The following is a 17425-nucleotide window of genomic DNA, read 5'->3' on the forward strand; positions in this document are numbered from 1 at the left end:
GTATTTGTCTATTCTAAAAAGTATACTGAAATTACTGTATATTTCTATTTTTAAAAATAAATTTATTAAAGTTCTAGCAAATTTTGCTTTCTTACCTGCTATGTTATTTTGTGTATACAAGTTTGTAACTCTTATATTTTAATCATAAACTGTATATTTTATAATTATATACTCTTTCTCTTTATACTGGTAAGTACTTTTGACATTAAAATTGTACCTTGACTGATACATGTTTCTCTGCAGTTACCTGAAAACAAAATACTCTTTTCCCCCAAAAGATGCTCGTTGCTTTCCTTGCCGGCTCCTTGACCTTGAAGAGATGAGACTTTTAAGGGTACTTTTATTTTCTGCCCCTCTTCTTTTTTTCCCTTGAGCCTCTTCTTCCTTGTGAGATCTTGGAAGTATTTTTACTTCTGCTTACCTTCATCTCACCTGTCTACAACTCTTTTACTTTGTATAGTTTAGAAATTTATTAAAATTTCTTTTATGATATAGTGTTTTTGTTTCAGGAGTCTTTATCATACAAGTTATACATTCCTAGACATTTGGTTATTATTTAAATGTGTGTTATATAATAGAAACTGGAAGTTTCATTGCTTACAGTATTATCCTTTCTCTTCATCTTCCCTATTACCACATCTCTTATTCTGGTTTGTTTTTTCTTAGAACCTTTTCTTAATTATTTTTCTTAGTTGGGATGCCTGAAAAAATACATTCTCTGAAGTTTTACATATTTACAAATTTTTTTCACATACCAAATGTAAGCTTTGTTGGTACAGAATTATTTTATCTTTGTCATCTGAGAATGTTCTTCAACACACACTCTCTCTTTCTCTCTTTTTAAAGTACAAAAGATGAAGAGTCCAATGAGGAGCTGATTCTTTAACTTTTATAAGTTACTTGCTTTTAATTTTATTTTTATTTTTTTAGAAAGAGACAGAGCATACACAGGAGACAGGAACAGGGGAAAAAAGAGAATCTTAAGCAGCTTCCATGCTCAACCTGACGTGGGGCTCAATCCCACCACCCTGGGATCATGACCTGAGCCAAAATCACCAGCTGTGTGCTCAACTGACTGAGCCACCCAGTGGCCCCCTAGGTTACTTGCTTTTTAGAGCTGAATGTGATCCAGTATCCATGAACTTTTATCCTTAAAACCTTCTTAAGTTCAGATTTCTTATGCTTTAAGTTTTTTGAGTATAGTTGATACACATGTTACATTAATTTCAGGTATACAACATAGTGATTCAGCATCTCTTAATGTTATGCTATGCTCACCACAAGTGTAGCTACCACCTGTCACCAAACAGTGCTTTAGCAATATCATTAACTATAATCCATATGCTGTACCTTTTATTCCCATGACTTATTCATCACAGAATAGGAAGCTTGTATCCCACTTTCCTCCCATTTTGCTTATTTACCCCTTCACCTCCCTTCCCTCTGGCAACCATCAGTTTGTTTTCTGTTATTTATAGGTCTGATTCTGATTATTCTTTGTTCACTTATTTTTTAGATTCCATACGTGAGTGAAATCATATGGCCTGTGTCTTTTTCAATCTGACTCATATCTGACTCTCTGGGTCAATCCATGTTTTCTCAGATGGCAAGATTCCATTCTTTTTTATGGCTGAGTAATATTGCATTGTATGTATATGCCACATTTTCTTTATCCATTCATTTATCAATGGACACTTAGGTTGCTTCCATATTTTGTCTATTCTAAATGATGCTGTAATAAACATAGGGGTGCATATATATTTTTGATTTATTGTTTTTTATTTTATTTGGGCAAATACTCAGTAGTGGAAGTACTAAATCATAAGGTATTTCTATTTTTAGTTTTTTAAGAAACCTCCATGCTGTTTTCCATAGTGGCTGCACGATTTTTACATTCTCACCAGCAACGTAAGAAGGTTTCATTTTCTCCACATCTTTGTCAGTACTTGTTATTTTCTGTTGTTTTTTTTTTTTTATAGTGCCCTTTCTAATGGCTATGATCTTAATATACATCTTTATTTAATTATTAAACTCATTTTTAAAACAAGGTGTAAAAAAATCTGTCTTCTATGTAGAGGGGGCTTTGTGACAATGAGCCTGAAAGTAGAGAACTCATAGCACCGTACTTGCTTGCTTTTTTAGAATGTTTTAGTTCTATTTTATTTTATATTATTTTATTTTATTTTTTTCTTTTTAACTTAGAGAACACACAAGCAGAGGAGGGGCAGAGAGAAAGGGTGAGAGAGAGAGAATTCCAAGCAGGCTCTGTACTGTCGGTGTGGAGCCTGATGCAGGGCTTGAACTCATGAACTGTGAGATCATGACCTGAGAGATGTTTAACCGACTGAGCCACCCAGGTGCCCCTAGAATATTTTAGTTCTACTGAATATTTTAAACCCATTTATATCTATAATATGAATGACATAAACGCAGTGATTTGCAGTTACACAAGTCTGTATCAGTAACTTTGTATCAGTTTCCTCACTTGTGAAATGACAATCTTTGGTGATTTACTTCTGAGATTGTCTGATTCAGTTGTACCGTGGTCCTCATACTTGCATAATAAAGGTCAGTCAGGATTGTTGTGAGGCATTTGCCGGCCCTCTGAAGATTGTGGAAGGATTCCCTTTCTAGTCTATATATTCCTCACGTATACATGTAAAAGGCCGTCAATAAAGGTCTATTTAATCCCTAAACATACCTCATAGTCTCCTTTAACTGTTCCTTCTCCCCAAAATCTTTCCTCCACGGATTCTCACACTTCTCTTCACACTTTGGTTTGGTGGAAGTCTTATTCTAATCTTCAGCTAACAGCTGAGATCTCACTCTAAGAAGTCTTCCCAGTTCTCTGTAGCCTAAAATAATCTCTAAATTGTTACTCTCAGAAAACTTGTATTTTTAGTCTTATCACATTATGCATGTTATTATAGAGGTAGGGGTGTGTGTGTGTGTGTATAATTTTTATTTGACCTTCTCCTATAGTTTAATATGCTCCTGCATTACTGGGGTCTTATCTTACTGTTATGATTTTGTGCCTATCTCAGGGCAAGTAGGTATTTAGTGTATTTTTTTAATGTCTATTTATTTGAGAGAGAGAGAGAGAACGAGCAGGGGAGGGGCAGAGAGAGAGGGAGACACAGAATCTGAAGCAGGCCCCAGGCTCTGAGCTGTCAGCACAGAGCCCGACGTGGGGCTTGAACTCAGAAACCGTGAGATCATGACCTGAGCCAAAGTCAGACACTTGACCGAGTAACCCAGGGGCCTCAGAATTTAACATATTTTAACTGGATTTGAGCAAGAATGAAAAGTGTATATTGACCATTAATCAGTTTTGTGGCTTAGTTTTGATATTTTTACAATCAGCAGCATTTTCAGTAGGTTTTCTTTGTACTTCTATTTTTTTTTAGGACAGGTATTTTTTTTTTTTTTTTAATTTTTTTTCCCAACGTTTTTTATTTATTTTTGGGACAGAGAGAGACAGAGCATGAACGGGGGAGGGGCAGAGAGAGAGGGAGACACAGAATCGGAAACAGGCTCCAGGCTCCGAGCCATCAGCCCAGAGCCTGACGCGGGGCTCGAACTCACGGACCGCGAGATCTTGACCTGGCTGAAGTCGGAGGCTTAACCGACTGCGCCACCCAGGCGCCCCAGGACAGGTATTTTTTAAGTCAGCAAGAAAATTAACCACAACAGGAACTTCATTAAAGCTACAATTCAGGATATGCAAATATGAAAGGTTTCTAACTTTACCCTGTACATTTCGCATATATCATTAGTCACTGTTAGACACTTTGGTCTTGCTTAATATAATTCAGTGCTGAGTGTGTATTTTAGTGTGAGAGTTTTGACATCAACATTTTTAACTTTCGTGTAATTTATAATCTTAACTTTGAGTTAATGGAAAGTGTTGCCTCTTTAGATTGTAGTTTGAAACTGCTAATAAGTCCAGTCAGTAATACATGATCTTTAGCTTCTAAACCATGAATAGTAGATTTCATTTTTTGTTAAAATCTATGTCTAAATTGAAAGGGGTCGAAGGGTCTGAATGGTGAATAAAAGCAGTAGAATGCTAATCAGAAGATAGAAGTACTAAACTCACTCTATTAATTTACATTGTGTTCAGTAATCTAAAGCAACATGCATATTAGTCTCCTTTTTAAATTGATAATAGCCCCCTGCGACTTGAGAGTTTGTGAAGTGCTTCATGACCACCATTTAAAAAAATGTGTTAACTTCTATAGCTCTTCAAGGTAGTTATCAATCATCCCTGTTTTATAGATGCAGACATTGAGACTTAGAGAAATTAAGTCACTCAAGATTTCGCTAGTAGTTAAATAAGTACTAAAATACATGGAAGTAGACCCCAGAATTTGTTCCACAGTTAAAACCTTTAGCTGCAATCATGGGTTTTTTGCTTTAGAGGATTCTACATAAATGCACTGATACTGTTATCAAAAAGTTGTCTTGAGGGGTGCCTGGTGGCTTAGTCAGTTAAACATCCAACTTCAGTTCAGGTCATTATGTCAGGGTTCGTGGGTTCGAGGGTTCGAGCCCCACGTCAGACTCTTCACTGACAGCTCAGAGCCTGGAGCCTGCTTCAAATTCTGTGTCTATCTGCCCCTCCCTGCTGTGCACACACTCTCTCTCTCTCTCTCTCAAAAACATTTTTTTTTTCAAAGGCTTGAATGTCACAATAATATATATGTTCCGTCACAAGTGTAAATGTTTCCCTGGGTGATGTCTGATAACAGATTAAATTTCAGGGGTATGATTTTCATTACTTTTTCCAAGGTAATAATTTTGAAAGCTATCAATAATATTTTTTTATTTTTAAAATTTTGCTTCAAACCAAGGTTTCACTTAAAATTACAAAATAATTTTTAAAACATGGCTACCTGATGTTGACTGTTAATATCTTTACGATATGTAATTAAAATTTTTATTCAACATTTGATTACCAAGTATTTCTGAATTTTCTGTCTTTATTCTACAGAATGATAAATAACGCTGATCATCTCTAGAAAGGATATTGATTCACCTCATGTAAAGTATGCTCAGTTCCTTTCCAGTGGTGTAAGTATCTAGTCCTTTTCTTAATTTTATCTCTTGTTTTAATAAAGTGAAGAAATCATTATGATTATGATCCAGAAATGACAGCAGTCATTTGTAGAGTTGAAAGAATTTTTTCATAATCATGTGGAAAGGAATGAATTTTCAAATTACCTTTCTCTTCTGTTTTCAACTTTGAAGTCTGACATTAATTTTCAACTTGAAACTACTCTACTAATTATTTCAAACTGTTTAATAGCCTAGAAACTTCCAAAATAGATGGCTAGCTACTATTCGATTCCTTGTGACAAGCAGAATATTGGAAGCATGTTACTTTAACACTGCCTTTGTATGCAGACTCCTAAGCACCTTAGCCATTTTCCTTTACCTACTGGAGATAATGTAGTTAAGTCTATTAGCTAATGTCATTGGTAGTCTTTCTTTGGAGTCAGGCAAAAAATACAAATTGAGATGGTGGTATTATGTTGAGAGTTTTTTTTTTTTTTTTTTTTGTGCTAGGATATGAACTGTAACCACTAGTTCATATTAAATAGGCCTCTGAATAAAAGTATTCCGGGAATTTCAGATATTAGAGAAGATAAAGTATCTATTAGCTCATTAAGTGGATCTTTGAAGTCTAATGCAGAGTGCCTTTAGCATAAGTATTTTCTAAAATTTGGTGTAGTCTATGTTTCGATTAAATTCCTTCCGTTTTGTTTGACAGTTCTCTAATCCAGTAAGTAGACATTAACATAGATTTTCTTTATTATTTAGGTTTTTCATTAAAGTTTTTTCCTGTCTCATTGACTCTATCACATATCGAAAAGTCTCTGGAATAGGCCCAAGTGATGTAAACTGTAGCCTGAATTTTTGGTAAATAGCTATGTCTTTGGGAAATGGCAAGGCACTGCATTGCTTTGGGACTTAATTTCCTTTTTTTTTTAATGATATAATTGCTGATAGCTATTTTTAATAGCCATTAGAATGTAAGCATCATGAGGTGAGGAGTTTTTGCCTGATTAGTTCCTTGTTGCATCCTTTCTTCCTTGTATAAGGTCTGACACATAGGGCATGTTCAGTAAATGTTAGTTGAATGAATGATTTTTCTCTAAATAGTGTCCAGATTTCTGATTCCATACCTAGTTTATATTTCCTTCTATAAACTTGCATGTTTTTACTTGAATTTGTTTCCCCAAACATGTATGAGGTGGCTACAATAAAAAATGTCATCTTAATGATAAAAGTAATTATTGTAAAGTGTGATTGGCACAGTGAAATATAATTTTGTTTCTCAAAGTCTTTTTATATATGAAAGAACTTTTTTATACTGTTGTCTTTTTTATACTGCTTTTTTATACTTTTTTTGTTTTGCTTTAGTCAGTTCTCCTATTGGTTTGAATTATAGAATCATCTTAACATACTCAATCCCCAGTAAATCTTCATTTCTCACTTATTCTCACTTCCTGTCATTTTTAAACTTTAAGACTTCCACTCCTTTGATGGTAATAATTATGAAAGAGGTTACTGTGCCATAAATACTCAGAAGGGCCTGAGTACATCTTTAGTTGATGAATATTATGATTAGAATGTGTTAGATCATCATGTGGTAAATACCATGTATGCAAAACAAAAGTAACTTATGACTAGATCATATTTTGCTTACTCATTCTAGATGAAAAGATAGCAGAATCAAACTGAAGAAAATGCTGTTATTTAATAAAATCTTATTAACTGTTAATGCTTTACAAGCAGGGTAGTAATGTCATTTTTGCACAGGTGATTTCAAGATTAATCATTTGTGGATGGTTTAACCTTCTTTGCTTTGTATGTTTGTAGAATTTAGGTTTTTTTAAAAAATATATTTTTTTTAACGTTTATTTATTTTTGAGACAGAGAGAGACAGAGCATGAACGGGGGAGGGTCAGAGAGAGAGGGAGACACAGAATCCGAAACAGGCTCCAGGCTCTGAGCTGTCAGCACAGAGCCTGACGCAGAGCTCAAACTCACGGACCGTGAGATCATGACCTGAGCCAAAGTCGGACATTTAACCAACTGAGCCACTCAGGCGCCCCTGTAGAATTTAGTTTAAGAAAGTGTTCTGGACCTCATGGTTATCTAAGAAGGGTTTAGGTGCATATCCAAGTAGGGATAAAATTTATTATAAGATAGGTTTACTATTATGGTCTGATACAGTATCGTCTTTTAGAGTATCCGTTTATGAACTGAGCCATAATTCCTGAATTTAATTGTTCTTTTCTGCTTTAAACATTGTGTTACTGCAGTGTCAAAATTCTTCTCACATCATTTTCAATTATTGTTGGCCTGAGTCTGCATTCAGATTAGTAATTTAAAGTGAAAGATACTCCTTATCCTGTGAATAGTATTTGTGCTACAGAAGAAAATTAATTCAGTTTTTACACATTATCTTTTTTTCTGCTTATAAAAGAATTGCTGGTATTGTGGACATAAATGAACTTTGTAGGTCATTTACTGCCATAATTTCAGGATTATATGCTTTAGGTAAATTATAAGAAACAAAGTGTAGAAATGACAGAATGTACCTTTGTTAATGCACATTGAAATACTATTCTTGATATCTAAGAAAACTTCTAATCTTGGCATTTTCTCAGTGAAACATAGTACCTTCAGTGTTATATGTAGGATTTGATCCTGCTCATCATGCCATTGTTATTCTACTCTATAGTGATCATACCTTCCATTCTAGCAATTGTAGATCTTTTTACATTAGGTATATCTTTGTACTAGGGACCTCTTTTGGTGCAAGGCACAAACATCTAATTTAAACAAACTATGGGAGGAAATTTAAGCTCTTACATCACATACAGTAAGAGCAGAGATATAGCAGTGTCTCAGGAATTGCTAGAACAAAGAATATGAACACTGCAGAGCTTTCCCTTTTGCTCTGCATTTCTTGCTATGTCTGCTTTATTCTGCTACAAAGTGGCTTCTTCCACAAGGTGAAGAATGTACCAAACTAATATCTTCCTGCAACTGAGCACAGTTAGAGTGACTGTCCATCTTCCTGCTGGTCTAACCTAAATATTTTGATGAAAGCAAGACTTGACTTCCTTGTGTACCTACCCCTGTGATTGGAAACAGTGAGGCATTCTAGGCAGACAAAATAACACACATTATCTCCTTTTCTGGCTGTTATCTCCTTTTATGGCTTTTGGGATAAAAGTGTTTCCCATAGTCAGTTAATCTGAAATTACCTAAAATACTAAATTGTTTTAGATTCTGTGTGAATTGTTAGTTTTGATATTTCCAATACAAGCTTTAGGATGGATTCTTTTCAGTAATTGGTTAAATTCACATAAAATTTATTTTAGTTTTATGCTAACATACAGACTGCTGCTCCATACAGAGAAAGGTTTAAAGAATTATATACAGATACTATTGTATTGATAGATTTTTTTTTTTTTTTTTTTTTTTTTTTTTTTTTTTTTTTTTTTGGTCCATATAATAAAACAGTTCTTGAAGTCTCATTTAAGTAAGGTCAGTTTTGGGGGCACCTGGGTGGCTTAGTCGGTTGGATGTCTGACTTCGGCTCAGGTTCATGATCTCACAGTTTGTGAGTTTGAGTCCCACCTCAGGCTCCATGCTGACAGCTTGGAGCCTGGAACCTGCTTCGGATTGGGTGTCTCCTCTCTCTCTGCCCTTCCCCTGCTTGCACTCTGTCTCTGTCTCTGTCTCTGTCTCTGTCTCTCAATTAAAAAATAAAAAAATTTAAATTAAGGTCAGTTTTGGGGTACCTGGGTGGTTCAGTTAGTTAAGTGTCCGACTTCAGCTCAGGTCATGATCTCGCAGTTCACGAGTTCGTGCCCTGTCAGGCTCTGTGCTGACAGCTCAGAGCCTAGAGCCTTCTTCGGATTCTGTGTCTCCCTCTGTCTCTCTGCCCCGCCCTCACTCATAATGTCTGTCTCTCTCTCTCTCTCTCTCTCTCTCAAAGATAAATAAAATATTTTAAAAAATTTTAAGTAAGGTCAGTTTATGAAGTATTTTGAAAGCATTAAGACTGATGTTAGCAAAGGACAGGCCTACTTTATTTACAAGAGAAAAGAATGGTGTATGGAAACCTCAGCCTATCAAATCAGTAAATTAAGGGGTCAGTTTTTTGGATTACTAAAGGGATTGGGCAGTCAATCTTTTATTTTTTAATTTAATTTTTAATTTTATTTCCAGTATAGTTAACATGCAGTGTTATATTAGTTGCAGATGTACAATATAGTGATACAATTATATACTCAGTGCTCATCATGATAATTGATGACAGGATTACTCTTAATCCTCTTCGCCTATTTCACCCATCCCTCACCAGCCTTCCCCTTGGTAACCAATCAGTTTGTTCTCTATAGTTAAGAGTTTGTTTTTTGCTTTGTCCCTTTTTTCTCTGCTCGCTTGTTTTCTTCCTTAAATTCCACATGAGTGAAATCATATGTATTTGTCTTTCTCTGACTGACTTATTTCACTTAGCATTGTACTCTCTAGTTCTATCCATATTGTTGCAAATGGCAAGATTTCATTATTTTTATGACTGAATAATATTCCATTGTATATCTATACCACATCTTTTTTATCCATTCATCTGTCAGTGGATACTTGGGCCACTTCCGTAAGTTGACTCTTGTAAATAATGCTGCAGTAAACATAGGGGCTCATCTATCTTTTTGAAATAGTTTTTTGTTTTCTTTGGGTAAATACCCAGTAGTAAAATTACTGCATCATAGGGTAGTTCTATTTTTAAATTTTTGAGGAACCTCCATACTGTTTTCCACAGTGGCTGCACCAGTTTGCATTCCCACCAGTAGTGCACGAGGGGTTCCTTTTTCTCCACATCCTCACCAACACTTCTTGTTTCTTGTGGTTTTGATTTTAGTCATTCTGACAGGTGTGAGGTGAGATCTTGTAGTTGTTTTTTTTTTGTTTTTTTTTTTTTAAGTTTTTTGAGAGACAGAGCGTCAGCGGGGGGTGGGGGTGGGTGGGGGGGAGGGAGGGACAGAGAGACACAGAATCTGAAGCAGGCTCCAGGCTCCAAGCTGTCAGCACAGAGCCCAACGCGGGGCTCGAACACATGAACCGTGAGATCATGACCTGAGCCTAATGCAGATGCTTAACTGATTGAGCCACACAGGTGCCCCTAGGGATCTTGTAGTTTTGATTGGCATTTCCCTGATGATAGTGATGTTGACCATCTTTTCGTGTGTCTGTTGACCATCTGTATGTCTTTTTTTTTTTTTTTTTAACGTTTATTTTTGAGACAGAGAGAGACAGAGCATGAACGGGGGAGGGTCAGAGAGAGGGAGACACAGAATCCGAAACAGGCTCCAGGCTCTGAGCCATCAGCACAGAGCCCGACACTGGGCTCGAACTCATGGACTGCGAGATCATGACCTGAGCCAAAGTTGGCCGCTTAACCGACTGAGCCACCCAGGTGCCCCAAGTATGTCTTTAGAAAAATGTCTGTTCGAAAAAAAAATGGAAAAATATTCCATGCTCCTAGATAGTTAGAACAAATATTGTTAAAATGTTAATACTACCCAAAGCAATCTACATATTCAATGCAATACCTATCAAAATAACACCAGCATTCTTCACAGAGCCAGAACAAACAATCCTAAAATTTGTATGGAACCAGAAAAGACCCTGAATAGCCAAAGCAATCTTGAAAAAGAAAACCAAAGCAGGAGGCATCACCATCCCAGTCTTTAAGCTGTATTACAAAGCTGTAATCATCAAGAAAGTATGGTACTGGCACAAAAACAGACACTCAGATCAATGGAACAGAATAGAGAACCCAGAAATGGACCCACAAACGTTTGGCCAACTAATCTTTGACAAAGCAGGAAAGAATATCCAATGGAAAAAAGACAGTCTTTTCAGCAAGTGGTGCTGGGAAAACCAGACAGCAACATGCAGAAAAATGAACCTGGACCACTTTCTTACACCATACATAAAAATAAACTCAAAACGGATGAAAGACCTAACTGTAAGACAGAAAGCCATCAAAAGCCTAGAGGAGAAAGCAGGCAAAAACCTCTTCGACCTTGGCTACAACAACTTCTTACTCAAAAAGTCTCCACCTCCGGAGGCAAGGGAAGCAAAAGCAAAAATGAACTATCGGGACCTCATCAAGGTAAAAACCTTCTGCACAGCAAAGGAAACAATCAGCAAAACTAAAAGGCAACCGATGTAATGGGAGACGGTATTTGCAAACAACATATCAGATAAAGGGTTAGTATCTAAAATCTATGAAGAACTTATCAAACTCAACATCCAAAAAACAAACAATCCAGTGAAAAAATGGGCAAAAGACACAAATAGACACTTTTCCAAAGAAGACATCCAGATGGCCAACCAACACATGAAAAAATGCTCAACATCACTCATCATCAGGGAAATACAACTCAAAACCACAATGAGATATCACCTCACACACCTGTCAAAATGGCTAACATTAACAACTCAGGCAACAACAGATGTTGGTGAGGATGCAGAGAAAGAGGATCTCTTTTTCACTGCTGGTGGGAATGCAAACTGGTGCAGTCACTCTGGAAAGCAGTGTGGAGGTTCCTCAAAAAACTAAAAATAGAACTACCCCATGACTCAGCAATTGCACTACTAGGTATTTATCCAAGAGATACAGGTATGCTGTTTCAAAGGGGCACATGTGCACCCCAGTGTTTATAGCAGCACTATCAACAATAGCCAAAGTATAGAAAGAGCCCAAATGTCCATCAATGGATGAATGGATAAAGAAGATGTGGTATGTATATGTATATGTATATACACACACATACCATGCATACATACATACATACATACATACAATAGTGTATTACTCGGGAATCAAAAAGAATGAAATCTTGCCATTTGCAACTATGTGAATGGAGCTAGAGGGTATTATGCTAAGCAAAATTAGTCAGATAATCATAGGACTTCCTCATGTGAGGACTTTAAGATACAGAACAGATGAACATAAGGGAAAGGAAGCAAAAATAATATAAAAACAGGGTGGGGGACAAAACATAAGAGACTCTTAACTATAGAGAACAAACAGAGGGTTGCTAGAGGGATTGTGGGATGGGGATGATCCAAATGGGTAAGGGGCACTAAGGAATCTATTCCTGAAATCATTGTTGCACTATATGCTAGCTAACTTGGATATAAATTAAAAAAATAAATTTAAAAATATAAAAACAAAGTCACTGTTATAGAAAATACTTACAACAGAGAAAAAATGATAGTTAAAAACAGTTGAATGTTAATATATATAAAATAACACATATTACCTTTATGACATATAATAAATCTTTTACATAACGTAAAAAAAAGAAAAATGTTCTTGTCTTCTCATTTGTTAATTGGATTATTTGTTTTTTTGGTGTTGTATAAATTCTTTATATATATATATATAGTTAATATAATTTATCGTCAAATTGGCTAACATACAGTGTGTAAAGCGTGCTCTTGGTTTTTGGGGTAGATTCCCATGGTTAACCGTTTGCATACAACACCCACCCAGTGCTCATCCCAACAAGTACCCTCCTCCATGCCCATCACCCATTTTCCCCTTTCTCCCACCCCTCCATCAACCCTCAGTTTGTTCTCTGTATTTAAGAGTTTCTTATGGCTTGTCTCCTTCCCTCTCTGTTTGTAACCATATTTTTTTCCCTTTCCCTTCTCCCATGGTCTTCTGTTAAGTTTCTCAAGGTCCACATATGAGTGAAAACATATAATATCTGTCCTTCTCTGACTGACTTATTTCATTCACCATAATACCTTCCAGTTCTATCTGTGTTGCTGCAAATGGCATCATTTCATTCTTTCTCATTGCCAGTAGTATTCCATTGTATATATAAACCATATCTTCTTTATCCATTCATCAGTTGACGGACAATTAGGCTCTCTCCATAATTTGACTATTGTTGAAAGTGCTGCTATAAACATTGGAGTACATGTGCCCCTATGAATCAGCACTCCTGTATCCTATGGGTAAATTCCTAGTAGTGCTATTGCTGGTTGTAACGGTAGCTCTATTTTTAATTTTTTGAGGAACCTCCATACTGTTTTCCAGAGCAGCTGCACCAGTTTGCATTCCCATCAACAGTGCAAGAGGGTTCCGTTTCTCCACATCCTTGCCAGCATCTGTTGTTTCCTGAGTTGTTCGTTTTAGCCATTCTGACTGGCGTGAGGTGGTATCTCAGTGTGGTTTTGATTTGTATTTCCCTGATGATGAGTGATGTTGAACATCTTTTCATGTGTCTGTTGCCCATCTGGATGTCGTCTTTGGCAAGTGTCTGTTCATTTCTTCTCATGTCTTAAGTGGATTATTTGTTTTTTGGGTGTGGAGTTTGGTAAATTCTTTATAGGTTTTGGATACTAACGCTTTATCTGATATGTCATTTGCAAATATCTTCTTCCATTCCATTGGTTCCCTTTTAGTTTTGCTGATTGTTTCCTTTGCTGTGCAGAAGCTTTTTATCTTGATGAGAGCCCAATAGATCATTTTTGCTTTTAATTCCCTTGTCTTTGGAGATGTGTCGAGCAAGAAATTGCTGTGGCTGAGGTCAAAGAGGTTGTTGCCTGCTTTCTCCCCTAGGGTTTTGATGGTTTCCTGTCTCACATGAAGGTCTTTCCTCCATTTTGAGTTTATTTTTGTGTGTGGTGTAAGAAAGTGGTCCAGGTTCATTTTTCTGCATGTTGCTGTCCAGTTTTCCCAGCACCATTTGCTGAAGAGACTATCTTTATTCCATTGGATATTCTTTCCTGCTTTGTCAAAGATTAGTTGGCCATACATTTGTGGATCCGATTCTGGGTTCTCTATTCTATTCCACTGATCTGAGTGTCTGTTTTTGTGCCAATACCATACTGTCTTGATGATTACAACTTTGTAGTAGAGGCTGAAGTCTGGGATTGTGATGCCTCCCACTTTGGTTTTCTTTTTCAATATTACTTTGGCTATTCAGGGTCTTTTCTGGTTCCATATAAATTTTAGGATTGTTTTTTCTAGCTTTGAGGAGAATGCCGGTGCAATTTTGACTGGGATTGCATTGAATGTGCAGACTGCTTTGGGTACTATAGACATGTGATGATATTTATTCTTCTAATTCATGAGCAGGGAATGTTTTTCCATTTCTTTGTGTCGTCTTCAGTTTCCTTCATAAGCTTTCTGTAGTTTTCAGCAAACAGATCTTTTACATCTTTGGTTAGGTTTATTCGTAGGTATTTTATGGTTCTTGGTGTAGTTGTAAATGGGATCAGTTTCTTGATTTCTCTTTCTGTTGCTTCATTATTGGTGTAAAGAAATGTGATCAATTTCTGTACATTGATTTTGTACCTGCAGCTTTGCTGAATTCACGTATCAGTCCTAACAGCTTTTTGGTGGAGTCATTCAGGTTTTCCAGGTAGAGTATCATGTCGTCTGTGAAAAGTGAAAGTTCGACTTCTTCTTTGCCAATTTTGATGCCTTTTATTTCATTTTGTTGTCTGATTGCTGATACTAGGACTTCCAGCACTATGTTAAACAATAGTGATGAGAGTGGACATCCCTGTCATGTTCTTGACCTCAGGGAGAGTTCTCAATTTTTCCGCATTGAGGATGATATTAGCTGTGGGCTTTTCATATATGGCTTTTATGATGTTTAGGTATGTTCCTTCTATCCCAACTTTATTGTGGGTGTTTATTAAGAAAGGATGCTGTATTTTGTCAGATGCTTTTTCTGCATCTATTGGCAGGATCATATGGTTCTTATCCTCTCTTTTATTAATGTGATATATCACATTGATTTGTGAATATTGGACCAGCCCTGCAGCCCAGGAATGAATCCCACTTGATCATGGTGAATAATTCTTTTTATATGCTGTTGAATTCATTTTGCTAGTATCTTATTGAGAATTTTTGCATCCATGTTCATCAGGGATATTGGCCTGTAAGTCTCCTTTTTGGTGAGTCTCTGTCTGGTTTGGGTATCAAGGTAATGCTGGCTTCATAGAATGAGTCCAGAAGTTTTCCTTCGTTTCTATTTTTTGGAACAGCTTGAGATGGATAGGTATTAACTCTGCTTTAAATATCTAGTAGAATTCCCCCGGGAAGCCATCTGGCCCAGAACTCTTATTTGTTGGGAGATTTTTGATAACTGATAAAATTTCTTCACTAGTTATGGGTCTGTTCAAATTTTCTATTCTTCCCATTTGAGTTTTGGTAGTGTGTGGGTGTCTAGGAATTTGTCCATTTCTTCCAGGTTGTCCAGTTTGTTGGCATATAATTTTTCATAGTGTTCTCTGATAACTGTATTTCTGAGGGATTGGTTTTGATAAATCCATTTTCATTCATGATTTTATGTATTTGGATCCTCCCTCTTTTTCTGAGAAGTCTGGCTAGCAGTTTATCAATTTTGTTTATTTTTTCAAAAAGTCAGCTCTTAGTTACATTGATCTGTTTTTCTTGGATTCTATATTGTTTATTTCTGCTCGGCTGCTGGCCTTGGAGTTTCTTTGTTGTTCTGCTTTGAGTTCCTCTAGGTTTTCTGTTAGATTTTGTATTTGGGATTTTTCTTGTTTCTTGAGATAGGCCTGGATTACAATGTATTTTCCTCTTATGACTGCCTTTGCTTTGCTGCATCCCAAAAGGCTTAGACTGTTGTGTTTTCATTTTCATTTGTTTCCATATATTTTTAAATTTCTTCTCTAAGTGCCTGGTTGACCCATTCATTCTTTAGTAAGGTGTTCTTTTTTTTTTTTTTTTTTACGTTTTTTTTTTTTTTTAATTTTTATTTTTTTTATTTCTTTTTGGGACAGAGAGAGACAGAGCATGAATGGGGGAGGGGCAGAGAGAGAGGGAGACACAGAATCGGAAACAGGCTCCATGCTCCGAGCCATCAGCCCAGAGCCTGACGCGGGGCTCGAACTGACGGACCGCGAGATCGTGACCTGGCTGAAGTCGGACGCTTAACCGACTGCGCCACCCAGGCGCCCCAGTAAGGTGTTCTTTAACCTCCATGCATTTGGAGGTTTTCCCAGACTTTTTCCTGTGGTTGATTTCAAGTTTCATAGCATTGTGATCTGAAAATGTGCGTAGTATGATCTGAATTCTTCAATATTTATTGAGGGCTCTTTTGTGACCCAGCATGTGATCTGTCTTGGAGAATGTTCCATGTGCACTCAAGAAGAATGTGTGTTCTGCTGCTTTAGGATGAAAAGTTCTGAATATATCTGTGAAGTCCATCTGGTCCAGTATATCATTCAGAGCCATGGTTTCTTTATTGATTTTCTGTTAGATGATCTGTCCATCATTGTAAGTGGAGTATTAAAGTCTCCTGCAATTACCACATTCCTACCAATAAGATTTCTTATGTTTGTGATTAATTGTTTTATATATTTGGGTACTCCCGAATTGGATGCATAAACATTTATAATTGTTAGCTCTTCTTGATGGAGAGACCCCATAATTATGATATAATGCCCTTCTTCACATTTTGATACAGCCTTTAGTTTAAAATCTAGTTTGTCTGATATAAGTATGGCTAATCCAGCTTTCTTTTGACTACCAGTAGCATGATAGATGGTTCTCCATCCCCTCACTTTCAATTAGAAGGTGTCTTCAGGTTGAAAATGGGTCTCTTGTAGACAGCAAATACATGGGTCAATTCTTTATGTATTTTGGATACTAACCTTTTATCAGATATGTCATTTGTAAGTATCTTCTGCCATTTATTAGGTTGTCTTTTAGTTTTGCTGTTTCCTTTGCTGTGCAGAAAGAAGCCTTTTATTTTGATGTAGTCTCAATAGTTTTTCTTTTTGTTTCCCTTGTCCCAGGGGTCTATCTAGAAAGATGTTGTCAGAGAAATTATTGTGCTCTGTTCTGTCTAGGTCTTATGGTTTCAGGTCTCACAGGCCCTTAATTCATCTTGAGTTTATTTTTGTGTATGGTATAAGAAAGTGGTCTAATTTTATTCTTTTGCATGTAGCTGTCCAGTTTCCCAACACCATTTGTTAAAAAGAATGTTTTTTCCCCATTGCTTAGTCTTGGTATTTTGCCAAAGATTAGTTGACCATATAATCGTGAGTTTATTTCAGGGCTCTATGTGTCTACATTGATCTACGTGTCTGTTTTTGTGCCAGTACCATACTGTTTTGATTACTACTACTTTGTAGTAATGGTACTTTGTAGTATATCTTGAAATCTTGTAGCAAGGTACTTTGTAGTATATCTTGAAATCTGGGATTGTGATACCTCCAGTTTTGTTCTTCTTTTTTAAGATTGTTTTGGCTATTTGGGTCTTTTGTGGTTGCATACAAATTTTATGATGATTTACTCTAGTTCTGTGAAAAATGCTATTGGTAATTTGATAGGGGT

The 17425-nt window shown here is 36.4% G+C and overlaps 1 protein-coding gene across 9 annotated transcripts in view; it reads left to right on the top strand.

The window, feature by feature from the left end:
- HMBOX1 (homeobox containing 1) overlaps positions 1–17425 on the top strand; it is a 184665-nt gene that overhangs the window by 70695 nt on the left and 96545 nt on the right. For all 9 annotated transcript variants that reach the window (XM_058720794.1, XM_058720795.1, XM_058720796.1 and 6 more), the window contains exon 2: positions 4994–5073. In XM_058720794.1, the coding sequence (XP_058576777.1) occupies positions 5051–5073 (23 nt within the window). In that variant the 5' untranslated portion in view covers positions 4994–5050. The remainder of the gene's footprint in view (positions 1–4993; positions 5074–17425) is intronic.

The sequence above is a fragment of the Neofelis nebulosa genome, chromosome 3 (genome assembly GCF_028018385.1).
Source record: "Neofelis nebulosa isolate mNeoNeb1 chromosome 3, mNeoNeb1.pri, whole genome shotgun sequence".
Taxonomy (NCBI): domain Eukaryota; kingdom Metazoa; phylum Chordata; class Mammalia; order Carnivora; family Felidae; genus Neofelis; species Neofelis nebulosa.